General features: G+C 44.8%; 1 protein-coding gene across 1 annotated transcript in view; it reads right to left on the bottom strand.

The window, feature by feature from the left end:
- CASTOR2 (cytosolic arginine sensor for mTORC1 subunit 2) overlaps positions 1-15,136 on the bottom strand; it is a 35,840-nt gene that overhangs the window by 6,844 nt on the left and 13,860 nt on the right. Inside the window, exons 3-6 of the mRNA XM_063146720.1 lie at positions 4,845-5,038; positions 3,479-3,611; positions 1,263-1,386; positions 21-131 (exon numbers count right to left, since the gene is read on the bottom strand). Of these exons, the coding sequence (XP_063002790.1) occupies positions 21-131; positions 1,263-1,386; positions 3,479-3,611; positions 4,845-5,038 (562 nt within the window). The remainder of the gene's footprint in view (positions 1-20; positions 132-1,262; positions 1,387-3,478; positions 3,612-4,844; positions 5,039-15,136) is intronic.

Raw genomic sequence — 15,136 nt, 5'->3', positions numbered from 1 at the left:
AAGCCAGTCTTCAGCCTCACCTTTTCTGAGTCTGTACATCCATCACCAAAGAAATGTAACCCTCAATGAGAGAAAATGAGAAAAAACGAATGTGTCCGGAGTCTTCATTGCCCGCCATAGAATCTTTTACTCTGGGGGAAAGAACGAACCAGATGCAATAGCGGTTAGGATCTAGGACGCCTGCAGGAATTCTATACAGACATGGAATGAATTCGGACAACACAATAACCAAGGGCGGTTTAAATAGCTGGTTATTTAACCACCACGTTGTGTGGAGGGACTATTTAAACCAACGGTTGATTATTTGGCCGGAGTAAGCAGCGCAAATAACCAACGCTGTGCAGAGTTGGCTGTTTGAACCACCATTGGTTATCGTGTTGGGTGGTGGGTACCATTGGTTATTTCGTCGGCCACAGTTGGTTATTTCATTAGCCACAGAGTCGCAAGGCAAGAGCGGTCAAACTAATGGGCTCTAGTCCAGTGAGGATAGATTTTCGGCACCAATGGCTGATGGGATAATTGCAGGAGGACTGAGGGGGCACATGAATGAATCAACTCAGCGTGGACTGAATCAACTCAGCGCCGATCCTAAGCCACACCACAGTTGGTTATTATCATGTAGATAATAGAAAAACAACTGTAAAGTTGATTATTACCCCACTGTTGACTATAGTGTTGTCTGAACTCAGCCATGGGTTAAGGCCTTCATATGGCCACTTCTAGCCAATGGGAGACGCATTAATAGTGAGGGAAGCTTTTCTAGACTCGGTGCCTTTGGAGCTGAAAAATCAAAGCAAAGACCAGCAAAGTCGCTCTCCAGGGTCTCAGGGTGAAGTCTTCTTCATTACGGGCGAATTTCTAACTGGAGATACTGAGAAATTGAACCCGGGACCTTCCAGGTTCTCTACCACTGAGTTGTGACCCCCTTCCCTCTTTCGGATGAAAACTTGTAATTATTTTCCCAGCTGCATTTGCTGCTTTTTAAAATTGTTTGAACTTGATTTTTTTTAGATATTTTGCTATTACAGAAACTACCCCGGAAACATGTCTGAAGAAAGTACACACATTTCCCAGCAAGCAAATCTTATTCTAATCTTTATTAGGGACACGCAAACTGGTCGATTTGGGTTTCTCTTAAGTCTTTCCTTTTCCCTACTGCTATTAGGAAAAAAAAATCTGATGTGGTTTTATCAAGTGTTTTTACTGTTGTTACATATATATTATATATATATATATATATAAATCCTGTGTTCTGGACATACCCATTGGAGTAAAACATGACGTCCATAAGGAGAGTAGCAACAGAAGGTAGGGTATCAGGATCCAAGCTGGTGACACAGAACATGTTACTTGGACTGGAAAGGGGATGGATGATAGGCCTCTGAACTGAAAGAGAGACAGAGAGAAAAAAGGCCGAGGCCTCAACTCAAGTGGGAAGACTAGGGTCTGGGCTGAACCACTCCTGACAGCAGGAAGGCATTTATGCGACTGAATGCATCTCCGTTCCAAACGAAATAATAAAAAAAAAACAACTTTCCCTCTCCCTAGAAATGTAGCATGTCAGGGAGAAGTCTTGGCGGGAACCCGTTTTCCTGACAGATTAGTTTTCCAGGTGCGGGGGATTTGGAGCATCGATAATGTGGTCCCCGCCCCCCGAATGCTACAGTCTGAAGCGATTCGCCTAGACAAGTTAACTTCCTTGGTAAGAACTAGGCCAACGACCCACCATAGCATGAAGCCACGTTTTCTGAGCCCATGGAATCTCAAATGGTACTAAGGTTTCAACTCAACCAACAGAACTCAAATGGGATGGGCTAGGCCCTTGCTGTCTCTCAATCAATCCATTCATGCTACTTTACCGGCGCTACAGCAGAGGTTTGGAGGCAGAGAGGACATATCCCGAAAGGAGGCGCTTTTGTGCACAGGTAACATCCTTCTTCTCACATCCAGGGCCACAGCCTGATATTGCTGGCAGGGCGCGCACTCAGTGATGCTTTAGGGCATGTGTGAACACTACGGTCCCAGGACTCATAGGCATTAGCAGACCTCTCCCTTCGCTTGTGGAGGTCCGCAAGGGGCAAAGGAGACCTGCCCTTCAAAGCCTCTTTGTCGGGGTGCAAAAACATTTGCTGCTGCTGCCTAGGGTGACCCTATGAAAAGGAGGACTGGGCTCCTGTATCTTTCACAGTTACATAGAAAAGGGAATTTCAGCAGGTGTCGTTTGTATATATGGGGAACCTGGTGACATTTCCCCTTCATCACCACAGTTAAAGCTGCCCTCTTTTAAATCTGGTCACTCTAGTATAGCTCCTGCAGCTTTAACTGTTGTGATGAAGGAGGAATTTCACCAGGTGCTGCATGAATACGAAGGACACCTGCTGAAATTCCCTTTTCTATGCAACTGTTAAAAGATACAGGAGCCCGGTCCTTGTTTCCATATGGTCACCCTACTGCTGCCGTTCTGTCATCAATACTCTGATAGTGGTGATGGCAAAAAAGTAGACATTCTGGTGTGTGTGTGTGTGTGTGTGTGAGAGAGAGAGAGAGAGAGAGAAAGAGTGTTGGGATAGATTAGGGAATTTTTGGGATTCATCCGATCAAAAGTTGTTCCATTGCCTGAGTAGGGTGACCAATATGAAAAGGAGGACCGGGCTCCTGTATCTTTAAAGTTGTATAGAAAAGGGAATTTCAGCAAGTGTCATTTGAATGCATGTAGCACCTGGTGAAATGTTGTCTTCATCACAACAGTTAAAGCTGCAGGAGCCCTGCCCTCTTATTATTATTTATTATTATTTATTTATATAGCGCCATCAATGTACATGGTGCTTGACAAGATACAAGAGAGAGGAGGGCACCTGCAGCTTTAACTGGTGTGATGAAGAGGGAATTTCACCAGGTGCTGCATGCATACAAAGGACACCTGCTGAAATTCCCTTTTCTCTACAACTGTTAAAGATACAGGAGCCCGGTCCTCCTTTTCATAGGGTCACCCTATGCCTGGGGCCACTCCCAGAACGGTGTGGGGAGTAGATCAATCCAGGAGTTCATGTCCCTGTTTGTCCTCCCATCGAAATCCCTGAGAGGGAAAGTATTTAAAAACAAATTGAAGTAGCCGAAAAACAGGAAAAACTCTCCTCTTGCTTTATACCTGGCTGGTGGGAGGCTGGCAGGCCATAGGCAGTGGAGACATCTCTGCCATGGTTTATCCAAAGGAGCGCTATTAGTGTATGCCCATGAATTCTCTTGCACATCGCACCCTAACCTACAGTTAAGAAGCACCGTTTAACCTCAGAGGGATGTGAATGCTCTAGGAAGCATACTAAGACTTCTAAAACAAGGCTTTTCCTTTGATTCGCCCCAAATCTCCTCCCAAAGCAAAATCAAACCAGGGACAATGATCCCCTAGGAACAGGGGCCGGAAAAGAAGCCCGGACCCCGGTGAAGCTGGGACAGCCGGAGAGCAGCGGGGTAACCGTACCCAGTTTCGGTTTCATGAATCCGTTCGTTATCCCGAAGCTGTCAGCCGCCACCGTCTCCCCGTTCACGACCCGGAGGATGGTGAACTCCGAAGCCAGCGTGTGCATCACAAAAGGCAAGTCCCGCTCACGTACCTGAGGGGGGGGGGGGCAAAAGAAGAAGGGAACAGACCCCTTGTTAGTTTACAGGACCTCAATGGACACCAACACCCCATAGGAGCTGATGGTTCTTGTGGGCCACAAATGTTTGCACGTCGCACTTTTGCATTTGAGGGCGAAGACAGAGAGGACAACAGTGGCCATATTCATGTAAATTAAGAGTTTCAATTAGGGCCTGCCTGGGGTTTCTCTTCTCAGGTCCCAGCCCCCAAACACCAGCCATTGGGTGGTCTAGCTTTGGTGCCGTTTCCCCCCCCCCCATTCTAAAAGGCCCCGTTCAGAAGACACCTTAAACCATGGCTTTAACCATGGTGGTTAAGCCAGAAAGCCGGGCTGTGTTCAGAAGACACCTTAAACATAGAATCATAGAATAGTAGAGTTGGAATGGGCCTATAAGGCCATCGAGTCCAACCCCCTGCTCAATGCAGGAATCCACCTTCAAGCATCCCTGACAGGTGGTATTCACCATGGTTAAAGCCTTATTCACCATGGTTAAAGCCATGGTTTAAGGTGTCTTCTGAACATGGCCTGGCTTTCTGGCTTAACCATCATGGTTAAAGCCATGGTTTAAGGTGTCTTCTGAACATGGCCTGGCTTTCTGGCTTAACCACCATGGTTAAAGCCATGGTTTAAGGTGTCTTCTGAACATGGCCTGGCTTTCTGGCTTAACCACCATGGTTAAAGCCATGGTTTAAGGTGTCTTCTGAACATGGCCTGGCTTTCTGGCTTAACCACCATGGTTAAAGCCATGGTTTAAGGTGTCTTCTGAACATGGCCTGACTTTCTGGCTTAACCATCATGGTTAAAGCCATGGTTTAAGGTGTCTTCTGAACATGGCCTGGCTTTCTGGCTTAACCACCATGGTTAAAGCCATGGTTTAAGGTGTCTTCTGAACATGGCCTGGCTTTCTGGCTTAACCACCATGGTTAAAGCCATGGTTTAAGGTGTCTTCTGAAAATGGCCCGGCTTTCTGGCTTAACCACCATGGTTAAAGCCATGGTTTAAGGTGTCTTCTGAACATGGCCTGGCTTTCTGGCTTAACCACCATGGTTAAAGCCATGGTTTAAGGTGTCTTCTGAACAGGCCCAAAGGTTGAAATGGTTGGGAAAGGCTGGTTTAGGGAGAAACCCACCCATCTGATTTCTCATCAGGTCCTCGGTGGAGGGCACGCGGCGTCCTGCCTTAATTGCCGGCACAGGGTTTCCTTACCAAGATAAAGTCCGTCTGATAGGTGGAGAGCATGAATACTGAGATGTTCTGGTCGGCCAATGGAGCGATCACCGATTTGGCGATTTTGGTCACGCCGATGGGCTGGGAACTCGAGAAGCCTCCTCCTCCGGAAACCACGTTGAGTGCCAGCCACGTCGCGTCGGCTACGCTCAAGTGTTCTGACGAGGGGAGCTCTGGACGCGGAAAGGAACACACAAAGATGAGCTGTATTTATTGACCCACACTGCTTCATTCAGCCCAAGCCCAAGCAGGAAGGTCTGAAGTGCGATCGATAAACATAGCAAACACTGAAGGACTGCACAGGCGTGAGAGTGCGTTTGCACATGTCCACGTCACAGGAAGCAGCTTTTGTTTGAGTTCTGAGAGCCCTACTCACGCCAGGGAACGCAGACCACGGCACGCCACGATAGCACCTCACAGTGCAACACAGAGAGGTCGCTGTCTCAGCTTCTTGCAGCAAAACACAACATGCCCGGGTAACAAAAATCCTGCCAACCACGTCTGACGAAGTGGATTTTAGACCCCAAAAGCCCGTGCCAGAACGTCAGGCCAAAGAGTACTTCATTCAAAAAGGGCCTTTGGCTTGTAAGTGAGTCTGCTGGACCGGCTCCTGTTTTTCATTTCATTTTTGCTCCTTTAATTGTTTTATTTATTTATTACGTTTTTATACCGCCCAATAGCCGAAGCTCTCTGGGCGGTTCACAAAAATTAAAATCAAGAAGAACGTAATAAAACGAACAACCGTCGGGTCCGTAGTTTGGGGGTGCTCTTGGATCCAGAACTGTCACTTGAGGCACAGGTGAACTCAGTGGCAAAGAGCACCTTTTACCAGCTCAGGCTGATATACCAACTGCGCCCTTATCTGGACGGAGATAGCCTAGCTACAGTGATCCATGCTCTGATAACCTCTCGTTTGTCATTAACAGGAAAAAGAAAAGGGGGTAAAAAGCTGCCACCATTTCCACTTATCGCCTGCCTGCCTGCCTAGCTGTCGCTCACACTTCTCTGGAAGTGGCAAGGAGTAAGAGTGTGTGTGTGTGTGTGTGTGTGAGAGAGAGAGAGAGAGAGAGAGAGAGATCTCACCTGGGGGCAGAGTGAGGGGCGACTGTTGAAGTTCAGCACCAGAAATATCCCCCACCGAGAGCAGTGTAACATAAAACACCTTTAATAAAACACCTTTCTGTAACAGTTGAAACCACTTTAATATCATCCTCCCAAACAGCAAGAAGAGGATGTGGCGAAGCCCAGCAAGTTTGCCCTTTGAAAATAATTAAATGGTAATCCAAGTTCTGCTCCATGAAAACCTGCATTCTAAAACCTCTGTGCGTCCCTTATGTGTGCGTGCATAGATGCTTGCTACAGAAGAGAAAAAAGAGGTGTATAGGTTACTAAAACCCCACGCTTTTGGAGACTGCACATAGTTGTTCAGCTTCCGAGTCAGCCCAACTTTTGGAATTCCTTCAGGCATCGGCCATGTACACTGAATATCCTTAGGGACTAGAAACTTGGGGAAAATCTGCTATCAGAATATGAGTTATGTGTTTAGATTTGTAGAAAGAAAAAAAGTTTATTAAGTGGTTTGCCAAGACCTCCAGCAATTTTCAAGTGCTTCACAGGAGCAAAACCCTTTTTATTCTCTCAGTATTTTAACACCTAATTTAACTTCAATTTAAACTTTGCTGTTTTAATTCCGTATTTTAATCTATAACAATTTCCGCGGCTTGGTTTTATCCTGGTTGTGCTTTTTATTTTGTATTTGTGTTTTTAGACTGTTGGTTGTTTTGGTGTGATTTTCATGGTTTTGATTTTTGTGAACCGTCCAGAGAGCTTCGGCTATTGGGCGGTATAAAAATGTAATAAATAAATAAATGAAGAAATTTGAGAAACGTTGCTCTTGTGCCTTAAGTAGTGTGTGGTTTTTTTTTTTTAAAAAAAAATGAATTGGAAAATGTTCTAATTTGCACAGGATAATTTGCATTTGAAAATTTTCAGTTTGTACTACTAAATTATCCGATATCCTAGAGAGTAAAGTAATTTAGTATGTTCACTTTACTTGTATTTAATAAACAAAGCTAAAAAAGTACCCTATTTTATTTTCTGGCCTAGTGCATCACATTTATTTGACCCAAAATATTTGAAGGAGGGAAATTAAAGCATAATTAAAATGTATTGTAAATTTATTTAATTATTTTATTTATTACATTTATATACCGCCCCATAGCGGAAGCTCTCTGGGCGCTTTAAAAGCAATTTACGGTAAATGTTATATTATGTAGATTTTGTTTTATTGGAATATTTGTAAAAATGCGAAAACAATAGCATGTACTTCCCTGAAATTGTTTGCATTTAAGGGGAAAAAATGAATGTCCTGAAAACAGTTTATTTGTTTCAGAGAATTTCTGTACTGCTTTTCATTTAAAAATAACAATTCGAAGGCAGTTCACAAAATAAAAACATGATAAAATATCGTAAGTGTCTGGGCAATTTGCACAAATTATGGCCAAATGTGCATGGTTTGCATATATTCCACTGTTATTTGTGCAAATCCACCATAACCGTGCACAAATTGAGCCCAAATTGGTGCAAATTTGACCATAATTTCTGCAAATAAAAAAAAATGGAGTAATAATAAAATGGCTCAGAACTTCTCCTCCCCCTAAAAAGCACAAATAAATTCCTGGAGATCGGGGAACAGCCTGTAGCTTGGCTTACAGACACAAAATGATGGCGCAAAACTCCCGTCAAGCCAAAAAGGAAGTAGATTTCCTAGTGATGGATTCTCCTAGGCTGCAGCTGGACTTATATTTTAGGAATATTCCATTCAACTGAAGTGGCAACTGACAACACTTGCAAAGACGTTGGATGCCCCTCCATCAATAAAAGACGGGACTTCCCCAAGCGGAAAGGCGCCCACCTGAAACCAGAATGAAATAGCCACACAAAATAAAAGGCGAAGAAAAGACCACCAAGAAATTCTCTTCCCAGCCTGCAACATTTCTTAACATTTCTCTTTCCAATCTCAACAAGGAACCGAAGTGGAATGATTTGATTGGAAACTCGTTTGGCCGGGACTGGGGCTCAAGTTGCAACTTGGAAATGAGGACATTTTTTTATTAGGGCAAAACTGAATTTGTGAGCGAACATTTTTGGGACAATTACAGGGAGTTTCAGTCCCCCAAATGTCCTCTAAAAGAACGCCCCACCGCTGAAAAGAAGTAATAAGTGCAGCGTGAAAACAGCAACGGAGACTAAAGCAACTTAAAGCAAACTTCTAGGTTGGTGGGTTCATTTGGAATCCTGAGAGAGAGTATTGGGTGCTCTCACAAAATGGCTGCCGTGGTGGGCACAGCTGGTCACAAAACACTCATTTCCAAGAAGTCAAAAGAGTGAGACTAAAAGCAACTTGCCCAAGAATCTAAGTGCAAGGCAACAGGGGAAAGAGCGGAGGAAGGTCTGTGCTCCAAAGCGGAAAACCACTATTTTGAATCCCAATAAACATGGCGGCGGAGGGTAGCTCTTCATATTGTGGCATGCCAACTTCTCAATTTTCTAAAAAAAGTTTTAAAAAACCCAGAAGTAATAAAATAAAAAAAAACAGGAGGGGGCAGGTAAGTTAGTGGACACCAAGCCTGGGGAATTAAACGCTGAGGTTTTTTTGATGGAATTCACAGCCAGGATGGCACCTCTGAAAAAGCCTTCTTCTCCTATATCCACCTCACTTGGTGAGGGCACTTGGAGAAGGGCCTTCTGAAGAAGATCTCAAGATCCAGGTAGGTATTGAGGCCTGCGGGATAATAGGAACAACTCTGCATCCTTCAACTTCACTGGCTGCCAGTCCAGGTCCGGGCCCGATTCAAAGTGCTGGTATTAACATTCAAAGCTCTAAACGGTTCGGGGCCAGGCTATCTGAAGGAACGCTTCCTCCCATATATACTTGCCCAGACCCTAAGGTCATCCTCAGGGGTCCTTCTCCACGAGCCCCTACCAAAGTGAGCGAGGCAGGTGGCTACCAGGAGCAGGGCCTTCTCTGCTGTGGCACCCCGGCTGTGGAATGAGCTCCCTAAGGAGATTCGCCTGGCACCTACACTATATTCTTTCAGACGCCAGCTGAAGACCTTTATATTCTCTCAGCACTTTAACCGCCTATAAATTCAATGTTAACTGGGCTGTTTTAAATTTGTATTTTCACTTTGTATTTCTGCACCACTGCTGATATTATCCTGGTTGTGCTTTTATATTGTATTTGAGATCATGTTTTTATACCGTTAGTGTTATGCGTTGAACGGTTTTAATTTCTGTGAACTGCCTAGGGAGCTTTGGCTATGGGGCGGTATAAAAAAAATGCAATCTATCAATCAATCAATCAATCAATAAAATGCTTCCAGATACCAGGGGCCACAGAGAATGCCCTGAAGCTTGATCACTTCCTATGTCCTGCTCCCTCCTTTTGCAAGTGCCAAGTGTCTCTTTCTTCAGAGAAGAAACAAGTGACCGTATCTCGCTGACTTACTCTCACATGCCCAGCTTTAAGGGGTGTTGTAGCTAAACAGTGCTAGATAGCTTTCGTTCTGACAAGGTGTATGAAAGCACTAATAACGTCAGTTGATTCAAACTTCTTTTAAGTTGCCTCTAGCCTGCGTTTGTTGCCTCCAGTACTAAACGCTGTGTTGCCACGCTTTCTTCTTTTTTATCTTCCCCTTCCTAGTAACGTGGGGTTTAGTCTGCAGATGTGGGATGCGTGACTTTCCAGACACTTCTGGTTAAACACAACCGTTTACTAGTAAAGTAAAACAAGCAACTTACAACTTGTTTAGTCAATGGAGCTGAAAGATACAAAAGGCATTAAAAGAAAACAAAAGCACCATTTCTTTTACCTAATCTGCACCTAGACTTCTTCAAGCTGCTTCTTTCTGCTCCTTTGTTATGCTCTGGTCTTTCTCTGGTGCTGGTTTTCCCTGGCTCTCTCTCCTTTTATCCCCTCTTCCCCCAAAACCGAAGGCACTGTTTCAACCTTGAAGAAATGAAATGCAACTGGACAAATGAAACTTAACTGGAGAACGAATCTTGCTCCTCTCAAGGGATACCCCCTCCCAACAGAAAAAACACCCAAGCCCTTGGCTTTATTATCTTGCTCATGTAGGCCTCAAATCTTCACAGCTGGCAACTCAGTTCGGGTATGGAGGGCCAGTTGTAGGCGACAGCAATTGTTGGAACAATTCCTTAGGTCAGGATGACCAAGATACGTGAAGACGAAAGAACCACAGAATCCCCTTTCAGCAGGTCCCAGTGTTTCTATAATTAGGCTACGAGACATCTCGCCTTTGGCCTACATGGCTTCCTCATATCAAGAATCTGTTTACATCCAAATCTGAGCCAGCAGAAGCCAACAGGCTGGTTGGATACAAGCCAAGTGCAATGCAAAATTCTTTGCAAGCACAGATGTGCTTTGCATTTCGAAGTCCTGCTGATCTGATATGGTACCCAGGGAATTGAGTCTGTAAATACTGAAGGATTGTGAGAAGGGTGTGTGTGTGGAGAGACAGAGAGAGCACGGAAACTTAGCTGGCTATCCGAGTGCGAAAAGAGCAAGAAAACTCCAGATGATAGCAATGAGATTTATTCCAGGCCCAAAGTGTTTCGGAGTAAAACTTCCTCGGGGACACTATAAATAAACGGACGAATATAAAGGAAATGAGATAGTGAAGGCGAAATATAATTTAAAATACTTCCTCAGAATGTGTCGTAGAATATATAACAAACAGCACCACTTCAGCACGATATAATACCGAAAACCAACGGAGAGAAACGCCTATCTTAAGATTTGATTGTTCACATCCTGATCACATTAGATATCATCTAACTTTTAGCTTAATTTTTTGGTCACGAATAATTGTCCCATTTTAAGGGATTTTAATCTAGAGGCCTCGTGAGTACAGGGTTCTCTTTTGAGTAGAGGCTATACCAAGGAGATTATTACATCAGCAAAATTCAACCCTTTCAGGATGGGTAAGGCTACCTTTTCCCAAAGGTCTCCAAGAACGCTCAGAATAAATGGATTTGCAGCCTGACATTCCATCACGTCAGTAAATCTTTGCAATGCAGCATACACAAATCTTGCGTATATTGCTACGTAATACATCAGGTTGGACATCAGGAAAAACTTCCTGACTGTTAGAGCAGTACGACAATGGAACCAGTTACCTAGGGAGGTTGTGGGCTCTCCCACACTAGAGGCCTTCAAGAGGCAGCTGGACAACCCTCTGTCAGGGATGCTTTAAGGTGGATTCCTGCATTGAGCCGGGGGTTGGACTTGATGGCCTTATAGGCCCCTTCCAACTCTACTATTCTATGATTCTATGATCTGTCTTATTGGGCCACTGAAGGATGCCAAATGGCTGATAATGAAGGAGTTGCATAATTGGGGGGCCACCACTGAAAAGGCCCTCTCCCTTGTTGCCATGCTCCGAGCTTCCCTCGGAGTAGGTACTCGGAGGAGGACCTTGGATGTTGAGCACAGTGTACGGGTAGGTTCGTGTCGGGGGAGGCGTTCCATCAGGTATTGTGGTCCCAAACCATGTAAGGCTTTATAGGTTAAAACCAGCACCTTGAATTGGGCTCAGAAACGTATAGGCAGCCAATGCAAGCGGGCCAGAATCGGTGTTATATGTTCGAACCTCCTTGTTCCAGTTCTCAATCTGGCCGCTGCATTTTGCACAAGCTGCAGCTTCCGAACTGTCTTCAAAGGCTGCCCCACGTAGAGGGCATTGAAGTAGTCTAATTTGGAGGTTACCAGAGCATGGACGACTGAAGCTAGGTTATCCCTGTCCAGATAGGGGTGTAGCTGGGCCACCAAATGGAGTTGGTAGAAGGCACTCCGTGCCACCGAGGCCACCTGGGCCTCAAGTGACAGAGATGGTTCTAGGAGAACCCCCAAGCTACGAACCTGCTCCTTCAGGGGGAGAGAAACCCCATCCAGAACCGGTTGAACACCCACCATCCGGTCAGAAGAACCACCCACCAGCAGCATCTCTGTCTTCTCTGGATGAAATGAGGCATTTTGAGGGAGTAAAGCCAAATTGTGCTTTACCCCACCGTTCCATGTCACTGCAGTGACCACTGCCCACCGCACAGTAAGAGTACAGTCTCATTGACATAGGAGCTGGAGGGTAATAATAATAATAATAATAATAATAATTTGGAGCAGAGCAAATATCCAAAGCTGTCAAGGCACATTGTTTTAACTGCTTGTACTACTTTTAACTTATATATCGTTTTAACTTGGTTCATGGTTTAATTTGTTTTTAACTGTGCAGATATATTGTTTTATACTGTACGCTTTTACCCGTACGCCGCCCTGAGATCTTCATGATCTAGGGCGGGATATAAATGTTTTAAATAATAAATAAATAATAAAAATGATAAATCGTCGTCCAAAATCCTGCAATGTCAGAGCACCCTATCTATACAGGGGCATTTGGGAATGTACAAAGTTTTTGTTAGCAACTGATTTTACATATTGATCCTGAAAGACAGACAGACAGAGAGAAAGAGAGAGAGAGAGAGAGACCTCCCCTTCTCTCTAGAAGGCGATTCATCAGTTCATGCTTCAACGCATTAGAAGTTAAACCGGAGTATATTTTTAGTTGCCACTTGATTATGTAAGCTCCATTATATAACAAACCCTAGAGTTATGGGCACATTTTTTTTTTGGTTCGCTTAAAGCGTAGCAGCATTACAGCCAAAGAGAACCCCTCTACAGAGAGCCTTTGTGTGCGTTTGTGTTTTTAAAACCAGAAAAATCTGCTTATCTCTTTGTGGCATGATCAGGAATCAGCGTTAGTCCCACAAAATGGGAAAATCCTTACAAGAGAGCCAAATATCGTGTGTGTGTGTGTGTATGTACACCCGTATTATGTACACCCAGACACACATAACCTTACTCCACCCGTACTGCTTTAGCCTAGAAAAAGGAATTAACCGGGCCAAAAATAGAAATTCTGGTGACGCTTAATTTGTTTAAAGGAGTGTTTTGTACATATGCCGCAAAAGATGTTGTCTCCCATATGAATGGCTACAGCTGCCTAACCATTAGCAAAACCTTTGCTCGATCTAGCTCTGTGCATCAGACTGTCCACAAGGCCTAAGACAGGAGCTATGTATTTATTTATTTTTTAAGCCCTCCCTGCTTTTTAAAAATGTAACTTATTTCTTGTAAGTTTCAGCTCTTTTTGTTAGTTACTCTTGCCTGGCGATTTTAGCCTGGGTCCCTCTATGCCAGGACTTGAATCTGGGACTATCTGCGAAGACAGTCGAACGCTTTGCAAAACTTCCTTCCCAAAAGAGGAGGCAGCTTTGCACTGTCACGTACAACGTGTTGGAAGGGGGCCTACAAGGCCATCGAGTCCAACCCCCTGCTCAATGCAGGAATCCACCCTAAAGCATCCCTGACAGAGGGTTGTCCAGCTGCCTCTTGAAGGCCTCTAGTGTGGGAGAGCCCACCACCTCCCTAGGTAACTGATTCCATTGTCATACTGCTCTAACAGTCAGGACGTTTTTCCTGATGTCCAGCCGGAATCTGGCTCCCTGCAATTTGAGCCTGTTATTCCATGTCCAGCATGGTGTCCAGCCTATATCTAGCTCAGCATGGTCCACCATGGTTGGCAGCACTTTTCCGGGGTTTAGGACACTGGAAAATTGAACCCAGGATCCTTTGCATGTGAAGCACAGGCTGCACCACCCTGCTGCAGGCCTTCCCCTAATTATAAAGAAAGTTTCCAGTCCTCATGGCTCTAAATGAAGAGCTAAGTTAGACAGGGATACAGGAGGCTGTTTTCTCCTGCGTCAGGACTTCCATCCCTCTAGATGCCAGGGATTGAACCTGCAACTTTCTGCACGCACAGGAGTTGCTCAGCCAATGAGCTACCGCCCTTTCCCAAATTGGAATCCGGCCGCAGCTACAGCGTTTAATTTTCGTTTAATCCACCCTGTTACCGTGTTGACGACATCCCACATCGCACCCCGGCGGCTGTTGACGACTGTTTGTTACACCAACTTCACAGCTCCGTCGCTGCCAATTACGCCAAGGCAAGCAACGCGCCCCCTTCTATGTCTTCTTTTGTTTCGGGGTGGGTTTTTTGTGGGCCACTTCTATTTCAGACACAGGTGCCAGTTCGAAGAAGAAGAAGAAGAAGAAGAAGAAGAAGAAGGAGGAGGGTGTGTGTGTTTGGGGGGGGGGGGAAGCAGAAAAGGAAATAAAGACGTCACATGAGAAACAGCAGACTCAGGCCATGGCTAGACCGACGGGTCGAGCACGACGGAGGAGGGAGGATCTCACAATATGGTTATTATGATTATCGCGAGGTCTCCCCCTCTGTCTACAAGCGGCGTGTGACATCCTAGGAGGAAGAGGTCGCGCCCACCATTTTTTTAAAAAAAGATGGAGCGCTCGTGCGCAGGTGAGTTTTTTTTTTGTAGTATTGCTGAGCCAAGTATCCCTCATCTTGTAACTAAGTTCAAACCAGGGTTTGGCTGTGCCATCTGAACAGGGTTTCCGTTTAAAACTTAAAACACAGAATTTGTGGCCTCCGTACTGATGTGGGTGAACACTGCAGGGCTGTTCCAGTTAAAGGCCTTCTGGTAACCTTGAATCTCTCGAATTTCATCGCTCCGAGCAAATCTGCTTGCAAAATTTCATGGTGCTGCAGTAGTTAATATATGCAACGGGCAAGAAAACAATTTTTTAAAAATAACACACCTGCAGGGACACCCTCGGCCACCCGCACTCCAGATCTACAAAGACATGCTATTAGTCAACCAGACACTTCAAGAGCCATGAAATTTCTGAATGATTAACTACTGGCTCCCAGAAATGGTGAGGAAAATGCATTTTTAAAATTGGCCCTAACTATCAAAGTCTCCTCTAATTGTCCCAACAGATTTATTATTATTATTATTATTATTATTATTATTATTATTATTATTATTATTATTATTATTATTTTAGTGTGCACATCTTTTTCAGCCACGGAAGGAAAGAGAAAGTTTACATTTCAGTGACCTATGTGGAAATATCAGCGAATGCGGTTCTTAGCACGGGCTGAGGGTAACTTCAGACAGAAGCCTTGCTCAAGTGAAACGGGCCAGGGTGTCCTGGTGTCCTAGTGTGCGGTCCTCTTTTTGAAGGGCTGCTCAGCTCAAATTCAGCTTAAAGAGCAAGAAGCCAGTGTGGCGTAGTGGCTAAGGTGTTGGACTGGGAGTCGGGAGATCCAGGT

The sequence above is a fragment of the Elgaria multicarinata genome, chromosome 22, assembly GCF_023053635.1.
Source record: "Elgaria multicarinata webbii isolate HBS135686 ecotype San Diego chromosome 22, rElgMul1.1.pri, whole genome shotgun sequence".
Classification (NCBI taxonomy): Eukaryota; Metazoa; Chordata; class Lepidosauria; order Squamata; family Anguidae; genus Elgaria; species Elgaria multicarinata.
This window is presented reverse-complemented; position numbering and strand designations above follow the sequence as displayed.